The following is a 17,108-nucleotide window of genomic DNA, read 5'->3' as shown; positions in this document are numbered from 1 at the left end:
TGTACGGCCGGTATTTCCATATGTAAAAAAATGGAGATAATACGTAAAGGTTATCATGAAAATATAAATCTATCGAACCTTACCGTTTATTGCCTCTTTTGGTTTCTCATCAGCTGTAGTGGCGTCTGAAGAGTCTTGACAATCTGTGGTGGCGCCTGTTATAAAGTGCACAAATCAAAAAGTCAATTTCACTTATATAGGTTTACTTTCAAGCACTTTTAAAATGTCAAGTTATGTCATGAGTTAATTGTGATAGCCAACTTTGAACTTATTGAGAGACATGCCCGTGGTTTTATGTGGTTTTGTGTGTGTAGTTTATTATAATAAAAAAACGTAAATCACACCTTCTTAATGTATGTTCATAAAAACTTGAGCTTTAAAAGCTTACGTTTTTATGCCAAGCGTCCGATACGTACGATGCGGATCTGTGGACGCCTCCACAGATACGTAATCTGTACTGTGTAACTGACTGTGCATTTTATAGTGTTATAGAGAGTGGTCGTTATATGGAACGAAGAAAAATGTATAAGTAAAACTTTTTAGTTAATTCTTTTAATAGCCATGTTTACTGTTTGAAAGTTTGTGAGCAACTACGAATACGATAACGTATTAAGTCCATGACTTCTACTTATAAGTCATGGTCAACAACAGTGTACAAGTGAAATCCCAATTAGTAAACAAAAGAACGAACTTCTTAGAAAGTGTTTTTTGCATGATGCCGACAGTCGAGTTTATTAAGGGCTAGGATAGTAAAGCGACAAAAGAACGTAGACAGCTGCACGGTTTAAACTAATTTTGGCAACTTAAGAAGTACTTTTTATTACTTAATTGTCGTTACAGAGAGTGGGTGTAACGCTATATAGAGTGCATCTTTGTATGGAGAGCAAGCTAGACCAAAGCCATGTGATATCGACGCTTCAGCGAGTTAGACGTTAAATCGGGTGACGTTACATGGAGTTTACACTGTACTTAAATCTTAAAACTAAACACGTTTTGCATACCTGCATCTCTATCTCTCTCTCGTCTCCGTCGAGGCGGTTCTCTGAAGGCGACGCTGTTCCTCTTCGTACGCGGATGTTTCAACGCTGATATTTGTGATGTGTCGGATTGTAGAGTCTGCAATTTTTTTATTATTTATTTTATTAAAATACAAGTTAAGTTTTTAAAACAATTTCATTTTATAGCGATCCTATTTAATGTTACAAGAAAGTTGAATAATTATTATATCGTCTGCATGAATTTGGGATAACAAGCATCAAAATAAAGCTATAATAAGCATACTATAATATTTATGGCTTAAATTGTATTTGCCGCATCAACCGTTACATATGATCGATTTCCCCAACCAAAGGTTGTCTGGGCTAGATTACTTTGGCAATAAGACCGCCTTTACATGCTAATTTTTTAATCAAGCATTGAAATAAATAAAAATATTTATCCGGAGGGTTACCTCCAACTTTTCAGTTGTGTGCATTTTAAGAAATTAAATATCACGTGTCTCAAACGTTGAAGGAAAAACATCGTAAGGAAACCTGCATATAAGAGAATTCTCTTAATTCTCTGCGTGTGTAAAGTCTGCCAATCCGCATTGGGCCAGCGTGGTGGATTATTGGCCTAACCCCTCTCATTCTGAGAGGAGGCTTAAGCTCAGCAGTGAGGCGAATATGGGTTGATAATAATGATGATGATCTAAATTCACATATGAGATGCTTTATGATATGAGACAAGAGATACTCACAGTATCCCGCCTAAGTTTCCACTCGTCGTTGTTGTTGTCGACGGACTTGGGCGCGTTGCTCTCAGAGTAAGACGTCTCGTCGGTGAACTTGATGGTGGGGTTGTTGTTCCTCGTCCTTGCTGGTTCAGCTTCAACCGCGACACTCACCGATGTCGTCTCGTTCAGTTCTTTACATCTACAAATAAAAGAGATATGCCCATGTTTCAACAGATAGGTTAAACCCTACATTTTTCAAAATAGTATTAAAAATTGTAGTCAGAGGTATTTTAGGAAATTTACACTCTCTAAATTTTTTTTTCTAATTTACAATATCACTCAGGGTTTTTCAGTTTTTGTCAAAAATAATAAATATAAAAATGGTAACTATTATGAATACCTAACATAATTTTATCATTCATATGAATTTTCGATAAATTTTTTTAGATAAATTAGAAGTCCAAATAAATAAAATGAGCGTTACCTTTCCAAAGATTGGTTAGCTTTGTGCGAATTAGACTTCTCAGTCTCGGAGCCCGTCGTCATGCTCATCTCGCGCCGTTTGTTCCGCCTCTCTATTGACATCTGCAGGAGGAAAACAATAACCATTTCAATAATACTCCATCGACAAGCTTGTATAGTATTTTTCTTTAAAAAAAGAATATTTACCATCTCTTTTAAATATGATAAATATTCCCGATCTCCTCCAAACAGTCGTAAAAGGCTGTAAGTGTAATGGTCCGCGCGGGCCGGGGGGCGTGTAGAGATGAATGAAAAGCCCACGACTGACGCACCTCACTTACCCGAACGCACGGTTTCACACCCGCGCAGTCTTTCCCCCCGTCGCCAGACTATTGTCTAACTCTCTGTGAGTCCGGACCATTTTCCGTTGAGCTATTAATTTACTCTAATTTATGGACGATAGATGAAAAAAAAAAAATTATTTGCTTTCAGCTGATTGTAAAATAGTTAATAAGATTTATTTATAGTTGTTTCTGTTGTAAATTCTTTAAGAGTAATAAAGATTCTTTGACCACAGAATATCGCGAGGTCATGCAATAATACTCCGAGCATAGCACACTCAAGCGGCCGTTAAGTGAATAAAACCTTTCTTTCGTTGTGATGCATCGATCTCCTATTAAAAAGTGGATGCACAAAAAAACGTCACCACTCAATGAGTGCCAAGCACAACTTCTTGGCACTCAATTCAAGTAGCCGCATTTGCAAATTCAACCTTAAACTCAATGCTTAAGGTTGAATTTGGTCTGAATTTGGGGTTTTATTGAATATTGGACTATATTTAAAGGCCTTTAGATATAATTTTCTTTACCAATAATTCTAAAATCAAAATTGGCCAGCTTTATTATATGAACAATTCTAAAACTGTCAAAGCAAAATTGGCCAGCTTTATTATATGAGCAATTCTAAAACTGTCAAAGCAAAATTGGCCAGCTTTATTATACGAGCAATTCTAAAACTGTCAAAGCAAAATTGGCCAGCTTTTAAGTGAAATTTTCTACATGATTGTGCGTCCTTTTATTATAAGAAGTGAATGTTCCGATGGGACGACACAGTACCTTGACGTCGTGCTTGAGCCGCGCGTACTTCTCCTTGAGGCACTTGTACTTGTCGTGCAGGGCGCGGTCCGAGTGCGCGCGCGCCGCCGCCGCCCGCTCGCCCGCCAGCCGCGCGCGCAGCTCCTCTAGGTGACAGCCGTGCTGCGTGCGCAGACGCTCCACCTTTACATTACACATCAGAGCGACGCCCCATTAGTGCATCGCGTGACGTTGCGACGTCGCAGCTTCGACGCTGCGTCGTTTTCCTAAACTAGCCAACGCCCCGCGGTTTTACCCGCGTAGTTCCCGTTTCAGTGAGAATACGGGGATAAAATAGAAGCTACGACAATCACAAATAAAATGGCTTTCCAGTAGTAAAAATAATTGCAAAATCAATTCGGAATATTAGTATAGATGACATGCAACAATAAAGCGTTGTGCCGTTGCAAAGTTTCAACAGAGAGTGTTTCACTTGTTTCAATCATCATCAATTGTTGAACATGACAGGGTGTTTTATGTTAGAGTTTTGAACTTGTCTTGCTCAGATGGTTGAGACATCAGACACTAGTGCTCAGGTGTTCAACACACCACAGTGAGACTATGGAACAATTTTAAAATAAACGTTTTTTCTTTTATTATCTCAAAGTGTGTGCGTCGTCCTCTTGCACTGCGACGTCATGTGTGGCATAAAATCCGTTGATACAGTTGCGACGACGTAAAGCATCGCACTAATGAGCCATCTCGTTGATCAACGAGTTCATATAAATTCACATTCACATATAATTAAACTCAACACACACGACTGGACTTGAGAACTAGTCTTTGTAAAAGACAATACCATAGGTAAGGTAAAGTTTGACTTTACGTACCAATAGATGAACAGCCTAAAGGATTATTTGTGTATAATATAAAAGTCTTAAATTCTTATAGTAGTAGTAGTTGATTGTTGTGTCGAGTTACGGAAAATAAAGAAAAAAAAGTACTAAAACTCACCTCCGCCCTATAATCATGCCTCAACTCGGTAACCCTGTTTGTATGCTCTTCCCTCAATGTCTCCAACGTTGCTCTATTCTCTTCGATCATACGAGATCTCTCTCTGTTGAGATTCATTTGCAATTGACTGTGGACTTCGGTCAGGGCGCGCTCGTTTTCTACAGAAATATGTAAAAAAGTTATCAAGAAACTGTTAGAAAACATTTTGCAAAAATAAGGTTTAAACTACATGGTTTTGTTGATGTTTAAAGAACATTATATTTGAGTACCAAAGCCACATAGAAGTGACATTATCTCTATTAATATTGTAATCCGTTGCTGAAAATATCGAAGTCGCATGGCATTGTCAATAATCTTTTTCTAAAACTGATTTTTTTAACATTACATGTTTTTAATAGGGTACTTTACTCATATCAAATTTAATATAAACAATATTAATTTCGTGTAGTACATGGAATATGGGTCCAAAATATATCTATATTAATTAGTAAAATTTAAGGATTTCTTATAAAACTTAATTTTAAAATCATGTATTTTTTTAAATTTTCCAAACGTGAAAACATTGTCGTCCATTTTGTGACGTCACAAGGTTACTTGATGTACTAAACGTCAAACTAATTGTTATCTAATATTTTTGTAAAACGCACTGTTTGTAAGGGATTTGTTATAGTGACGTCATGAAACAGTTGAAATATAGACCATCATGGCCGACAGGCGTTTTAGCTTGTCAAAAACATATTTAAAAACGAAAATTTGCATCCTAATCACGTCTCAAAAAATATGATTTTTTTTCTTTTTTTCAATCTAGTAGAACGATAATGAACCAAGAACCATTTAAAAAAAAGTGTCAACAAGCCTATTACAACAGAAAACATTATTGCACAAAATCACTAACGCGACTGGCAGCGTGACGGCGTCTACGATGCCTAACAATTAACTGAGCTCAAGTCATCAAATACCCACTTATTTCTACCAACTACCTATTATTACACTTATTTATACCACTTATTGATACTTTCCCTCGTTTTTAATTGTACATGTACAAATGTTCTGTGCTTACCAATCTCTAATTGTTCCCTCAACTCGCTGAATTTGCTGCTGTAATCATCTTTCAAGGCCGCTATATTCACTTCGTGTTGCTTCGCAGCCATCTCGGCGTCATTGTGAAACTTCCAATCAAAATCCTTTAGCTTACTTTGTAATTCTTGTCTATGAGACTTCTCGGCCTCCGCCAATTCCTTGAAAATTACGCACCTATTTAAATATGATATATTATAAAAACTATTTATGACTAGGCCAATTGGTCCTAACAACCCTCTTAGTCAAGGTCTGAACTGATCTCACAGGAGACCCTTTTAGTAACGTCCCGTCCTCATTCATACATACAAGCTTAGATTACATTTATATCTTTAACTAAATAAGAGGTTGTTGACCGGATTTTACGGACCGGAACCGACAAACACTATTGAAAACAACTATGAAACATCTATACTATAGAGACAGCTTTTATAATCTCATTAGATCGTTTATCACATACTTTGACAGAAAAGTAAAGTCTAGCGAGGCACTTATGTAATTAGTCTGAGATTCCGTCCTTCAAGATCTATTAGCCCTGGAATTCATATCTAGTAAAGCTCGCCCCAATTTTGCAGTCCCATTAATGATCCATACACAACATATAATTATAAAACAATAAGAAATCAGGTAGATGTTTCTGCTTTTGGGAAGAAAACGTAACAAAAAGACATACCGAGTTTCTTAAATTGTAACAGAATTTGAGACACATGTAATACATACTAAAAATAATAAACAATGTATAAAATTTCAACTGCTATATTGTCTGCATGCTAGGAGAAATAAAAAACTCACTTCCTCTAATTCCCGTTGGTGCCTTAAAGCTTGATCAGCTAATCTCATTCTCTTATCGTTTAAGAACTTCTCTTCCGCCTCTCTGAACTCTTCTTGCAACTCCGCTCTCATTCTCTTCTCTTTAGCCGTAAATTCCATACGAATTATCTCCAATTCTTTTTGCATTGACAACTCTAATCTTCTCCTTTCATCCTGCTTGTTCCTTTCTAACATTTCTCTTACTCCCATATCGGGGATTAGTGGAGATTTTACAGGTTTCGGAGATTCGTCTTGAGTTTCAAATTGATAGACTACAACTACATTATCGGAGCTAGATTTTCCTTGAGAAAGAATAACTCCATCTAGTCGAGGACTTGTCAAGCCTTTACCTAAACTTGATGCAGAATCAGACGACTTTAGAGGATTTACGACTGGTTTATTTAAGGGTTTAAATGTAGATAAAGGACTAGACCAATTTTTAGTAAACTCTAATCTAGGAGATCTGTCTGAACCTAAACTTGGTGTAGGTGATAATTTGATTTGCGTTTTAATGTCTTTAGGTATATCAATACTATTCGATCTAGCACTGTTCTTATTTTCTTCGTCATGTAAAGATTTTCTGGAATCCTCGGAATCGGAATGTGTAAATTTGGCTTTGTTCATAAAATCTAACTTAGGAACTCTTATTTGAGGTATTGGAATGTCTCGAGACCTGTGAACAGAGTCACTGCTGGCTTTGGAATGTGTTTTTTCAGAATTGTCTTCGAGTCTTGGACTCTTTTCCCGTTCGTTCTCTCTTAAGTCTGTCACTTCTTGTTTGTTAGAATCATCCAAGTCGTTTAAATCTAGATTAGCGAATTCTCGGTCTGGTGAATCGATAGATGTTTCAGATTCGATACTTTCCATGAGGTTTATAGAGATTTTGCTTTTGAGTGGTATTAATGGCGACCTATATGAAACCAAAGAGTTACATAATTTTGTAAATGAAACTTAAATAATTGAAATTCAATAAGCGATGTATTTTTAAAGACACCTGACAAAAAATACCAAATTTTCAAAATAGAATAATTTTAAATATCTTGTAAATTTACGAGTATGTTCAAATTAACTACATCGTGGCGTATTTGTAGGACATCAGTAGAGTGTTTTAAAAGATTTAACACCAGTTAGATTGTAATCTTATGTTATGTTAAATGATAAGGCAGTTCTATTTAAAGTTTGGTAGTGCGTTAACCTGAAGTTTGATTTATATAATTGAGACAACATACAAATATAATTGTGCAACAATACAATTAGTATTCTAATATTGCAGTTACCTTGGTCTACTCCCTTTTTCCGAATTAGGTTCGTCTAAAGTTACAGATGGTGGATCAATGTCGGCGCGACGCACCAAATCGGATATTTTTTGGAAATTCTTTTGAAATAACTCCGGCTTTATATATTCAGCCGGCGGTGGTTTTATGAGACGACGGCGAGGCGATGTACCACGATTTAAGCTTTCGCTGTCTGTAAAAAGAATTTTCATTTATATGCTAGTGGAAAAACATCGCCTCTTATGCCAAGGCTGCACACATCGCTATAATATTAGCGAAGTCAAAGTAAAATGCCTGTTTCTACGCCCAAGGTCCCGAAAGAACTCGCAAACGTTTGTCTACATTATTGGTTCTCAACATGGGCCTTTTTGTGAAGACTTTCAAAGTGGTATTAGAAAACCCAGAGGAAATAGGGTTCATCGCGATAAAACAGAGTTGTACTTGTATGAGAACTTAAACAATCCGTTATTTCAAATAAACTAGCAGATGTTTGAGAGCTTAAAAAAATTCCATGCAAAAATTTACATTATATTGCAGTAGTAGATGTATCATATCATATCACATAAAGATTACAAAACAAGGTAACTTTCGATTGTAATTTTAAAAAGTTATTTGCAAAAAGATATAAGGGAAATAGAGTAGATACAACTAAATATTCTCCAAAGTGGCAGTGGGCAAATTAAGGTAAAGAACCTAGGGCGGAATAAGTAACAAGGAACAATCATCTTACAACGCGTCGTTCTGCGACCGTCAACTTGAATAGAACTTAACTAATATATTATAGAAATGATAATATTATATATCTAAGAAACCCTGTTATTTTTTATGTAATATAATTTCAACATTAACTCACCTAAAGATTCTCTCTCAGATCCCGATACACTTTTAATTTCCCTCGGACTGTCTAACCTTGGTGGCAGAGGCGGTCTCGTTACTAAAGGAGACAAAGTGTTCAGAGCCGTGGGATGTGTGATAGGTGTCAGAGTGATGTTGGACGTGATAGGTGTGAAAGGTAACGGCATGATAGGTGAGGAGGGTATGATAGGTGATGGCATGGTCGGTATGGCACTGATGATGGAGCTCTGCGCGTCGTTTTGTTCTGAGGAACTGTTCGAACCGGGACTGACTGTCGGTTCGGGTAAATTTTCTAGCTTAAATCTGAAAATACATATATGACATATAAATCTTAAATCCATAAAATATCTTATCTGATTGTCAAGAAAAAAAGTTGCATTTCTCAGATTTAGATGAGACATAATACCAAAATAAACGTTTTTTACTAAGGATATCAACCCATAGTGTCCTATAAAAGGTTTTTGATGAATCACCCACCAAAATTCAATTGATCTGCATCAGTAAGGTCGATAAGAATGAACTCCTACTTTCCTCACCTCACACTCTTCTTATCCTCTTCAAAGCTGGGCGTTTGTTTGGGCTTCCCAAAAACAACGCTTTCGGCTTTCCTTTGTATAGAATCGGACGTCTTCTCACGGAGTATGCCCTTAGGTGGATCACTCTTGGTGACAGAGTCTAATTGCAAAGATTTATCTGTGTCCGGACTCGGTAGATTTGAGCGAGATATTTTGAGAAACATGCTTCCTTTGCCTGAAATAATACAAAACTTAAATAAAACAGTTACCACAAACACGCAGAACTCTTCATGCCAAAGCTCAGCATTAGTGAACACATGAGGCTTAAAATCTAAGCCTTCAAATTGACTCAACACCTAAGCCAAATGACGACGGACATAAGGCAGCATTGTACAATATGATCCTAGCATATCCTGCCAAAATTAAGGTTTGTTAGGGTTATAAAAATTATGCATGGGGTGTTATTTTATAATTATCTAATAGCAGACGTCGCGCGGTTTCAACCACGTGGCTCCCGATCCGGACTTCCCGAATAAGGGGATAAAATATAGCCTGTAGCACTCGGGTATAGTGTACCTTCCTAACAGTGAAATATTTTTTTTTTAACGGTTCAGCAGTACCAGAGCCTATTCAAAACATACAAACAAACTATCAAATCTTTCATCTTTATAATCTATACTTCTATACTAATATTATAAAGAGGTAAAGTTTGTAAGTTTGTAAGTTTGTAACAATTCTTTGAAATGGGGTAATCTTCGGAACTACTGGTCCGATTTTAAAAATTCTTTCACCAGTAGAATGCTACGTTATCGGGGAGTGCTATAGGCTATATTTTGTATTTTTTTCATATATAACTACTGAGTTATCGCGGGTTTTCTCTTACAGGTCGGACCGAAAAACTTACTTATTCGCATGCGCTGCCTCAACCATTGCGTATAACTGAAATAAATGTATGGAGGCTTTTTGAACCTTTAAAAGTTCTACAAAAAAGTCCGCGACACCATATATCTATCTTTTATATTTTAGCAGATATAGTACCTTTAGTACTTTAATAAATTATTTAAATTTTAAACTAAGGTTTACGTCATTATTTACACAACTAAACTTAAATCCTTATCAAAATAAATTATATAATAATCACAAGGATATTATAGAGATAATATTTGCCCTTTACAGTATGTTAATTAGTTATATAGTTTCGGAGATAATACAAAATTTCTAAAAGTCGCAAAAATGCCGCTATATGACGCCCCGCGGTTTCAATTACGTGGTACCCGTTCCCGTGTGAATATGAGGACCAAACTATGACACTCGCAAATAATGTAGCTTTCTATTGGTAAAAGAATTTTCCAAATCGGTTCAGTAGATCCAGAGATTACCCCCGACAACCACACAAACTTTACCTCTTTATAGTATTAGCATAGAAGTCGCTTGGGAAATTATAGTCTTTTGGTCATTGCACCACGCACAAAAGGCTAGACCAATTTTGCTGAGGGTAGGGATAGGATAGGGGTAGGGAAGGGGTAGGATAGAGGTAGGGTAGGGATAATTTAGGGAAAGTGTAGGGTAGGTTAGGGTAGGGTAGGGGCAAGGTAGAGGTAGGGGAAGGATATGGAACGTATAGGGTAGGGGAGGAGTAGGATAGGGGTAAGGTAGGGTAAGGTAGGGTAGGGGTAGAGTACGGGTAGGGTAGGGTTAGGGTAGGGGTAAGGTAGGGGTAGGGAAGGGTTAGGGTTAGCGGTAGGGTAAGAGTAAGGTAGGGGTAGGGTAGGGGTAGGGTAGGGTAGGGGTAGGGTAGGGTAGGGGTAGGGTAGGGGTAGGGTAGGGGTAGGGTAGGATAGGGTATGGATAGGTTACGGGTAGGGTTAGGGTAGGGGTAAGGTGGAGGGAGGGTAGGGTTAGCGTTAGCGGTAGGGTAGGAGTAAGGTAGGGGTAGGGTAGGTTAGGGTTGAGTAGGTTTACGAGCAGGGTAAGGTAGAGGTAGAGAAGTTTACATCAATTTTTACGCGTACGAAGTCGCGGGCGTCCGCTAGTATTAGTATAGAAGTATAGATAAATAAATAATCTTGAGCAATATCTTAAGGAAATACTGCCAACCTTAGCCATTCCTGCAGACAAGTGGATTTAATCATAAATATGAAAAGTCATCACGATGCTCATAATTGTCGATAATGTCACCACCAAAGTTATTCAGAAATACAAATACCTCGGTCAAATAATACAAGTTGGTAGAAATAACTTCGACAAGGAGACTGACATTACGACAAAATTCGGAACGAGGACATCCATAGGAGAACTAACAATCAAATCTTACCTCTTTATAATATTAGTATAAATAAATAAATAATCTTGAGCAAGATCTGGAGGAAATGCTGCCAAACTTAGCCATTACTGCAGACAAGTGGGTTTAATGATGAATATGGAAAATCATCATGATGCCCATAATTGTCGATAATGTCACCACCAAAGTTGTTCAGGAATACCATTCTCTCCGTCAAATGATACAACTTCAACAAGGAGGCTGACAGACAAAATACGGAACTAGGACATCCGTAGGAGAACTAAATTAATCTACAAAGCCCAAAGGATTAGCAAGCTAAAGTGGCAGTGGGCGGGCCATATTTGTCGCAGAACACATGGCCACTGGGGGAGACGTGTTGTGGAGACCACTATAGGACGCACTATAGGACGCCCTATAGGACGCCCTCCAGATGTCCCACGACATTAAGAAGGTAGTGGGAAGTGGCTGTGAGGAAGGCGGAGGATCCTGTGTAGTGGAGCGTTATCGGAAAGGCCTATAACCAGCAGTAGACGGCTACAGGCTGATGATGACATAAATAATCGAAAGAGAACAAAATATAATTGTAGCGACTTACCTGCCAAAGGCAAACCCTTTTCTATTTTTGCAGACGCCAACAAAGGACTGAAATTCTCTTCCTCCGGACTTGTTAATACATGCATTCTCAGATCAATGATTTCAGATTGCTGTTTGAACAACATTTTTGGCCTTTCGAACGTCGGTCGGCTTAATATATCTCTATCAGATATATTCCTCACTAACACCGGTTTAGGGGATATTGGACTTTCTGTGCTACGTCTTAAAGGCGATATCCGTAGATCACCAAGTTTTTTGTCCAGTCTTGATAGCGGTGCTAAAGGTGGTCGGCCCAAAGGAGTTAAGCGCCTATTCCCTGGTAATAAGGTTGGATTTGTGTTGTCTTTAACGTCTGAGGCGTGTTGTTCGCTGTCCGTGCTGAGATCTTCATCTTCGCTTTCCACTTTGGTTTCGACGCGTTCGAGGTTTTTGGTGTTCTCTTCCGACGTGAGAAGTTCCTGATAAAAGAATATTGATTTTTTTTTATTCAAGGACAACTTCAGCTTTGATAGCTACCTAATGGTAACATGGTGATAAGTGACGATCTATAAAAGAAGTAAAGCAACCATCATTCTAAATCTCTAGGGAGACTAATGAGAGAAATTAATTCATTTTTACTTTAAACTGAATAACTAAACTATTTAATGTAGTCCACTCTTAATTTCGAAAAAGACTATACTGTTAATGAAAAATTACAAGATTAGTAATCTGTTACTATATATACGAAACCACAGTATGCAATATATCTTTACTCTGACGAAACTCTTAATATTGCATAATCACTTTCGAGCTTTAATTTATTCACTGTCTGGCAAAGCGTTTCATAATTAATCTTGACCTAGATACAAAAATTAAATTCAATTTCCCCTGTTCTAATAAGGCTCAACCAGATGATGATTAAGTTATTGGTTTGTCCATCTAACTTCGGATTACGAGGTTCTAGGTCAGGTTCAGAGCTTTTCTGTCTTCTAAGAAATTTTCAGTAAAAATTCTCAAGCCAGAGTTATGGAAGTTGGGGGGCAATACACCCACATACTTCTGAGAGCATGTTGTCCCTCTCGTCCACTCCGGTTATTATCATTATTTATTTATACTTTATACACCATAATAACAAAAACAAGACAAACAGAGACATTATGAAGAAAGCAGGATACACAAAAGGCTGCTTTATCGCTAAATAGTGATTTCTCCCTGACCCCTAGGTTTAGGACGTAACCAAACCCTAACCGGAACCCTAGTTTTATGACAAAGATGTGAGCACCAATGACCAAAAACATTGTCACTAAAAACTCACCAAGCAGCAGCTTTTAAAGCCTGTGCCATACAGTGGGCCATTTATAAAGACCAATAGGAAAATAATAAAATAATTTGTGTATTATAGTGTGACATGTGAAATGTGTCTTTGTGTAGTATAGTGTGACATGAAATATGTGTCTTTATACAGAGTGCTCGAAAGTATTTCCCATAACTTTTTTTATTCTCTAAGGTTAAATGTGTCCCAATTATGGCATTTTTTATTAAGAACTAGCCAAACTTTTTCATTGATAAATATCATGAAGTAGCTTACTAATAGTGAAGTGTGGAGTGCCAGTTGCAATATCTCGTCGATATCGACAGTCTTACCACCACGATTACGTATTTTAAAATGCAAGGATAGATAAAGGCATAAAGACAAAGGTGTGTTACATGGATAGTGGGAATAATTTGAATTACTTTGTATGAAAATAAAAAAAGTTTTTTTTTTTAAAACTAGTCATGCAGTTCGGCTCGTATAACTGGATTTGAGGCTCGTATAACTGGACTTGTCAAAACCTTGAATTTTTGAGAAATACTTCCAAGCACCCTGTATAGTACAGAGTGTTACATGGATAGTGGGAATAATTTGAATTATTTGTATGAAAACACAAAATATATATTTTTTTAAAACTAGTCATGCAGCTCGGCTCCTATAACTGGACTTGTCAAAAATACTTCCGAGCACCCTGTATAGTAAAGAGTGGCATGTACTTAATATGTGTCTTCGTATTGTTACCTGCACAGAGGCGCAAGTGTCATCCTGCACGGAGGCATCGCGCGCTTTCTTCACCAACTCCCGATACACGTGGTCTAGAGGATGCTCCCACTGAGTCTTCTTGGTGTCTTCGTTGTAGTAGTAGTGGGTTTGCAGCTTCTCATCAAAACTGATGATGAAAGACAACATTATTGTATACAAGAAACGAATGCCTGGACATCATCAGCCCTTAGACCTCCTTAATCCGGCCCTGTCGCAAAATTCCTTCTTAATGGACGTCTACTGACTATAATCTACCTCCCTGCCGCATTGAATTTTTTATGTTAAGCGGTTTTTAATATTTCATGATGACCTTTCGCCTTTATATTAAAGAAGATACTACATCCACACCTTCTTTATCACAATTCCCCCGAGAAGCATGGATTTTTCAAGAGATAAAAAGTAACTTTTAAGTTAATCTAAGCTTTCATATATCTCCATTCTAAATTTCACGCAAATACATTTAGTTATTTATTCTTATTTAAAACACTTTATTTTCTACCACATAGAACTGCAAGATAGACTGAGACATAATTATTATAAAAAGTAGGTAACGGTTAGAAACGATTTCTAGCGATTCGTACAGACCGAGTAGCAAACATCCATACAGATTTTATTAATTTATTAATAAAGTTTGTATGTCTACAATAAACATAGATTATTTATTTATTTTTATTTAAAAAATGCTTGAAGGCGATTAGACAGTTTTCATATTTACACTAGAAGTAAAACTAACTTTGTAAATTAAAATTATTGTTAATAAAACTTCTTTATAAAAGGAACAACTGCCAGCTTTTTTCAGTAGAATCTGCCTTTTAAGTGAAAATCCTACAAATATACAATTATAACTAAGCCCACAAAGTAAGAAACAAAATTGAATTTATGAACAAAAATCACAACAAATTTTAGTTACATACTCATACAACATATCTTGCTTATAATTATTAAATTATGTGAATATTAATTAGCTCACATGAATGTTTGCAAGCATTTATTACAGGAATGAAGAGCACGCGACAAAGGCGTGTCTTTTGACCTTCATTGATTGAAAGTATTTTACTGTACAATAGAATATGTGTATAAAAAGTAATGGATTTCAATTTGTTGTATTTTTTTGCAAGTTTATTTTTTATACTAGCCTATCTAACTGTTCAATTTAATCTCTTAAATAAATAAATAGAAAAACACACCATAATTCATTTTGCCAATTCACATAGAATACTAATGTTTTACTATCAATGGGCGTAACTGATAAAATTGATAGTATATGATGTAGAAACAACATAGGACTCATCATCATCAATAGTTCTTCTATCTCCATTGTTTTGTTGTAGACATCCAGTCAACTCATACATAATGTTTCACATCAATCAACATTTCTAATAAGAACTGTGGAATGTGCTTCAAGATTTTGTGTTACCCGACACATTTGATATGAGCACCTTCACAACAAGAGTGAATGGGTAACTTTTGTGCAAGCAGACTCCATGTATGTAACTATATAATATTCTTTATTACCTCTATCTTCCAAACCGCTGAATGTATTTACGTAATTAATATATCATTAGATTTGTCTTAATAGCCCAAGTGTTCTTATTGCTTCTTTTCATAAACTAGCGGACGCCCGCGACTTCGTCCGCGTGAAACTCGATGTAAACTTTCAACTACCTCTACCCTACCCCTACCCTACCCTACCCCTACCCTACCTGTAAAAAAAAGTATAAAAAAAAAATTATTAAGTATCCTATGTCCTTCTCCTGCTCCCTGCCAATTTTCAGCTAAATCAGTTCAGCCGTTCTTGAGTTATAAGTGGAGTAACTAACACAACTTTCTTTTTATATATATATATAGATAAATATTGTCATAGTATAGTAGTATTATAGCATAAGTAAATAAATAAAACACCTAAGACAACAGTAAACTCACTAAGCTTTCCATGGTGCAGGCAGAGCTTGCATGAGGCCATCTCGAGCCAGCGGCAGGAGATGGCTCTCGCTGTCTGGATCAATGCCCAACTGGCAGGCATAATCAGATATTTCTGAAAATAAAACACATTTTTATAACTTTGATGTTATTTTGAGCAGGGCACATAGTTTAAAGAGCTGATGGATATTGGGTTCCCAAGGTGCAGGAGGCACACCCACACCGGAAAGTAGAGTTGGTTGATACCCCACTAGGTGGAACAACAACATAGAATAGGGATCCACTGGATGCTGGAAGTCCATACAACAGACCTATGTCCAGCTGTAGATGTATATTGATTGATTATGATGACTATGATGATGATTTCGTTATTAGATAAGTCTATGGACTATAATCTCATCAAACACATTAATTCCTCAGCATTTACTAAATCATTTAATTTCACATAGCTCAGCGTTTGCTAGTAATATTATAAAGAGGAAATATTTGATTATATATTTTTATGTTTGTTTTGTTTGCTTTGTATAGGCTCTGAAACTACTGAATCTATTTCAAATATCCTTTCACAGTTGCTAAGCTACACTATTCTCGAGTGCTATATTAATCCCCATATTCATGCAGGAACAGTTACTATGTGGGTGAAACAATGGAGCTTCTGCTAGTGTGATATATGTTTAATTTAGTAGTCTTATGGTTTAAAATCATAAGCTAAGGTACAGGCTAATTTTTCCAAAAATTCACAGTAATGTCCAGTGGTGAGTTTTAATAATTAGTGGTACTACACTCCAATGCCTCAGAGCATGTACAGTCATAGGTTTTAGTACATAACATTACTGTTGGATCAAATTGGGGATTGTGCAGAGTCAAACATCACCCTCAGTCTGCCATTCATTGAAGCAGCATGGTGGGTCTAAGTAAGGGTACTCTACATTCCCTCTATCAATAGATAGGTCCTGTAATGAACTTTAGAAAATAGAAGGATGGCATACAAAATAGTTAATGTGAAAGAAAAAAAATAGTCCATCAATCTAAAAAGTCACTGATCACGGAAAATGTGCGATTTATTGTGCATGTATAAATTAAAAGAAAAATTAGCTTAGATGAATTTGTCTCTATTCAGTGTAACAAATCTTGTAGCGAAAAATATGTCTACGACATTTTTAACTGTAAATAATTTAAAGCGTACTCTCAAAGAAAATTAGGGAGGCTTTCTGTTAGAAAAACGCAATCCTATACAAAATACAAACAATACAAACCTTCGGCAGAAGGCTGGCTGTTTTCGTCGAAAATCTCGCGGCACACCAACGCCGACGGCGAACTCATATTTAGATCTCATATTTTCTTCATTTCAAATAAATGCCGCTACTAACGCAGCTGTAATTAACTTTTGAAAATTTAATATTCATTATTGAATAATCGTGGAAAATCGCGATAAATTCTCCGTGAAAAGAAAATTTTGACAACTG

The 17,108-nt window shown here is 36.6% G+C and overlaps 1 protein-coding gene across 2 annotated transcripts in view; it reads right to left on the bottom strand.

The window, feature by feature from the left end:
• LOC112049049 (centrosomal protein of 164 kDa) overlaps window positions 1–17,108 on the bottom strand; it is a 26,243-nt gene extending 9,135 nt beyond the window's left edge. For both annotated transcript variants that reach the window (XR_008251559.1, XM_052886145.1), the window contains exons 1-15: window positions 16,899–17,108; window positions 15,646–15,757; window positions 13,702–13,849; window positions 11,671–12,127; window positions 8,816–9,029; window positions 8,278–8,582; window positions 7,428–7,617; window positions 6,133–7,060; window positions 5,324–5,501; window positions 4,264–4,421; window positions 3,292–3,453; window positions 2,199–2,299; window positions 1,739–1,913; window positions 1,002–1,116; window positions 84–155 (exon numbers count right to left, since the gene is read on the bottom strand). Coding sequence is in view for 1 of the 2 variants with exons in the window: in XM_052886145.1 (XP_052742105.1) it covers window positions 84–155; window positions 1,002–1,116; window positions 1,739–1,913; window positions 2,199–2,299; window positions 3,292–3,453; window positions 4,264–4,421; window positions 5,324–5,501; window positions 6,133–7,060; window positions 7,428–7,617; window positions 8,278–8,582; window positions 8,816–9,029; window positions 11,671–12,127; window positions 13,702–13,849; window positions 15,646–15,757; window positions 16,899–16,965 (3,382 nt within the window). In the remaining variant the exon portion in view is untranslated. The remainder of the gene's footprint in view (window positions 1–83; window positions 156–1,001; window positions 1,117–1,738; window positions 1,914–2,198; window positions 2,300–3,291; window positions 3,454–4,263; window positions 4,422–5,323; window positions 5,502–6,132; window positions 7,061–7,427; window positions 7,618–8,277; window positions 8,583–8,815; window positions 9,030–11,670; window positions 12,128–13,701; window positions 13,850–15,645; window positions 15,758–16,898) is intronic.

Source organism: Bicyclus anynana, chromosome 16 (assembly GCF_947172395.1).
Source record: "Bicyclus anynana chromosome 16, ilBicAnyn1.1, whole genome shotgun sequence".
Taxonomy (NCBI): Eukaryota; Metazoa; Arthropoda; class Insecta; order Lepidoptera; family Nymphalidae; genus Bicyclus; species Bicyclus anynana.
This window is presented reverse-complemented; position numbering and strand designations above follow the sequence as displayed.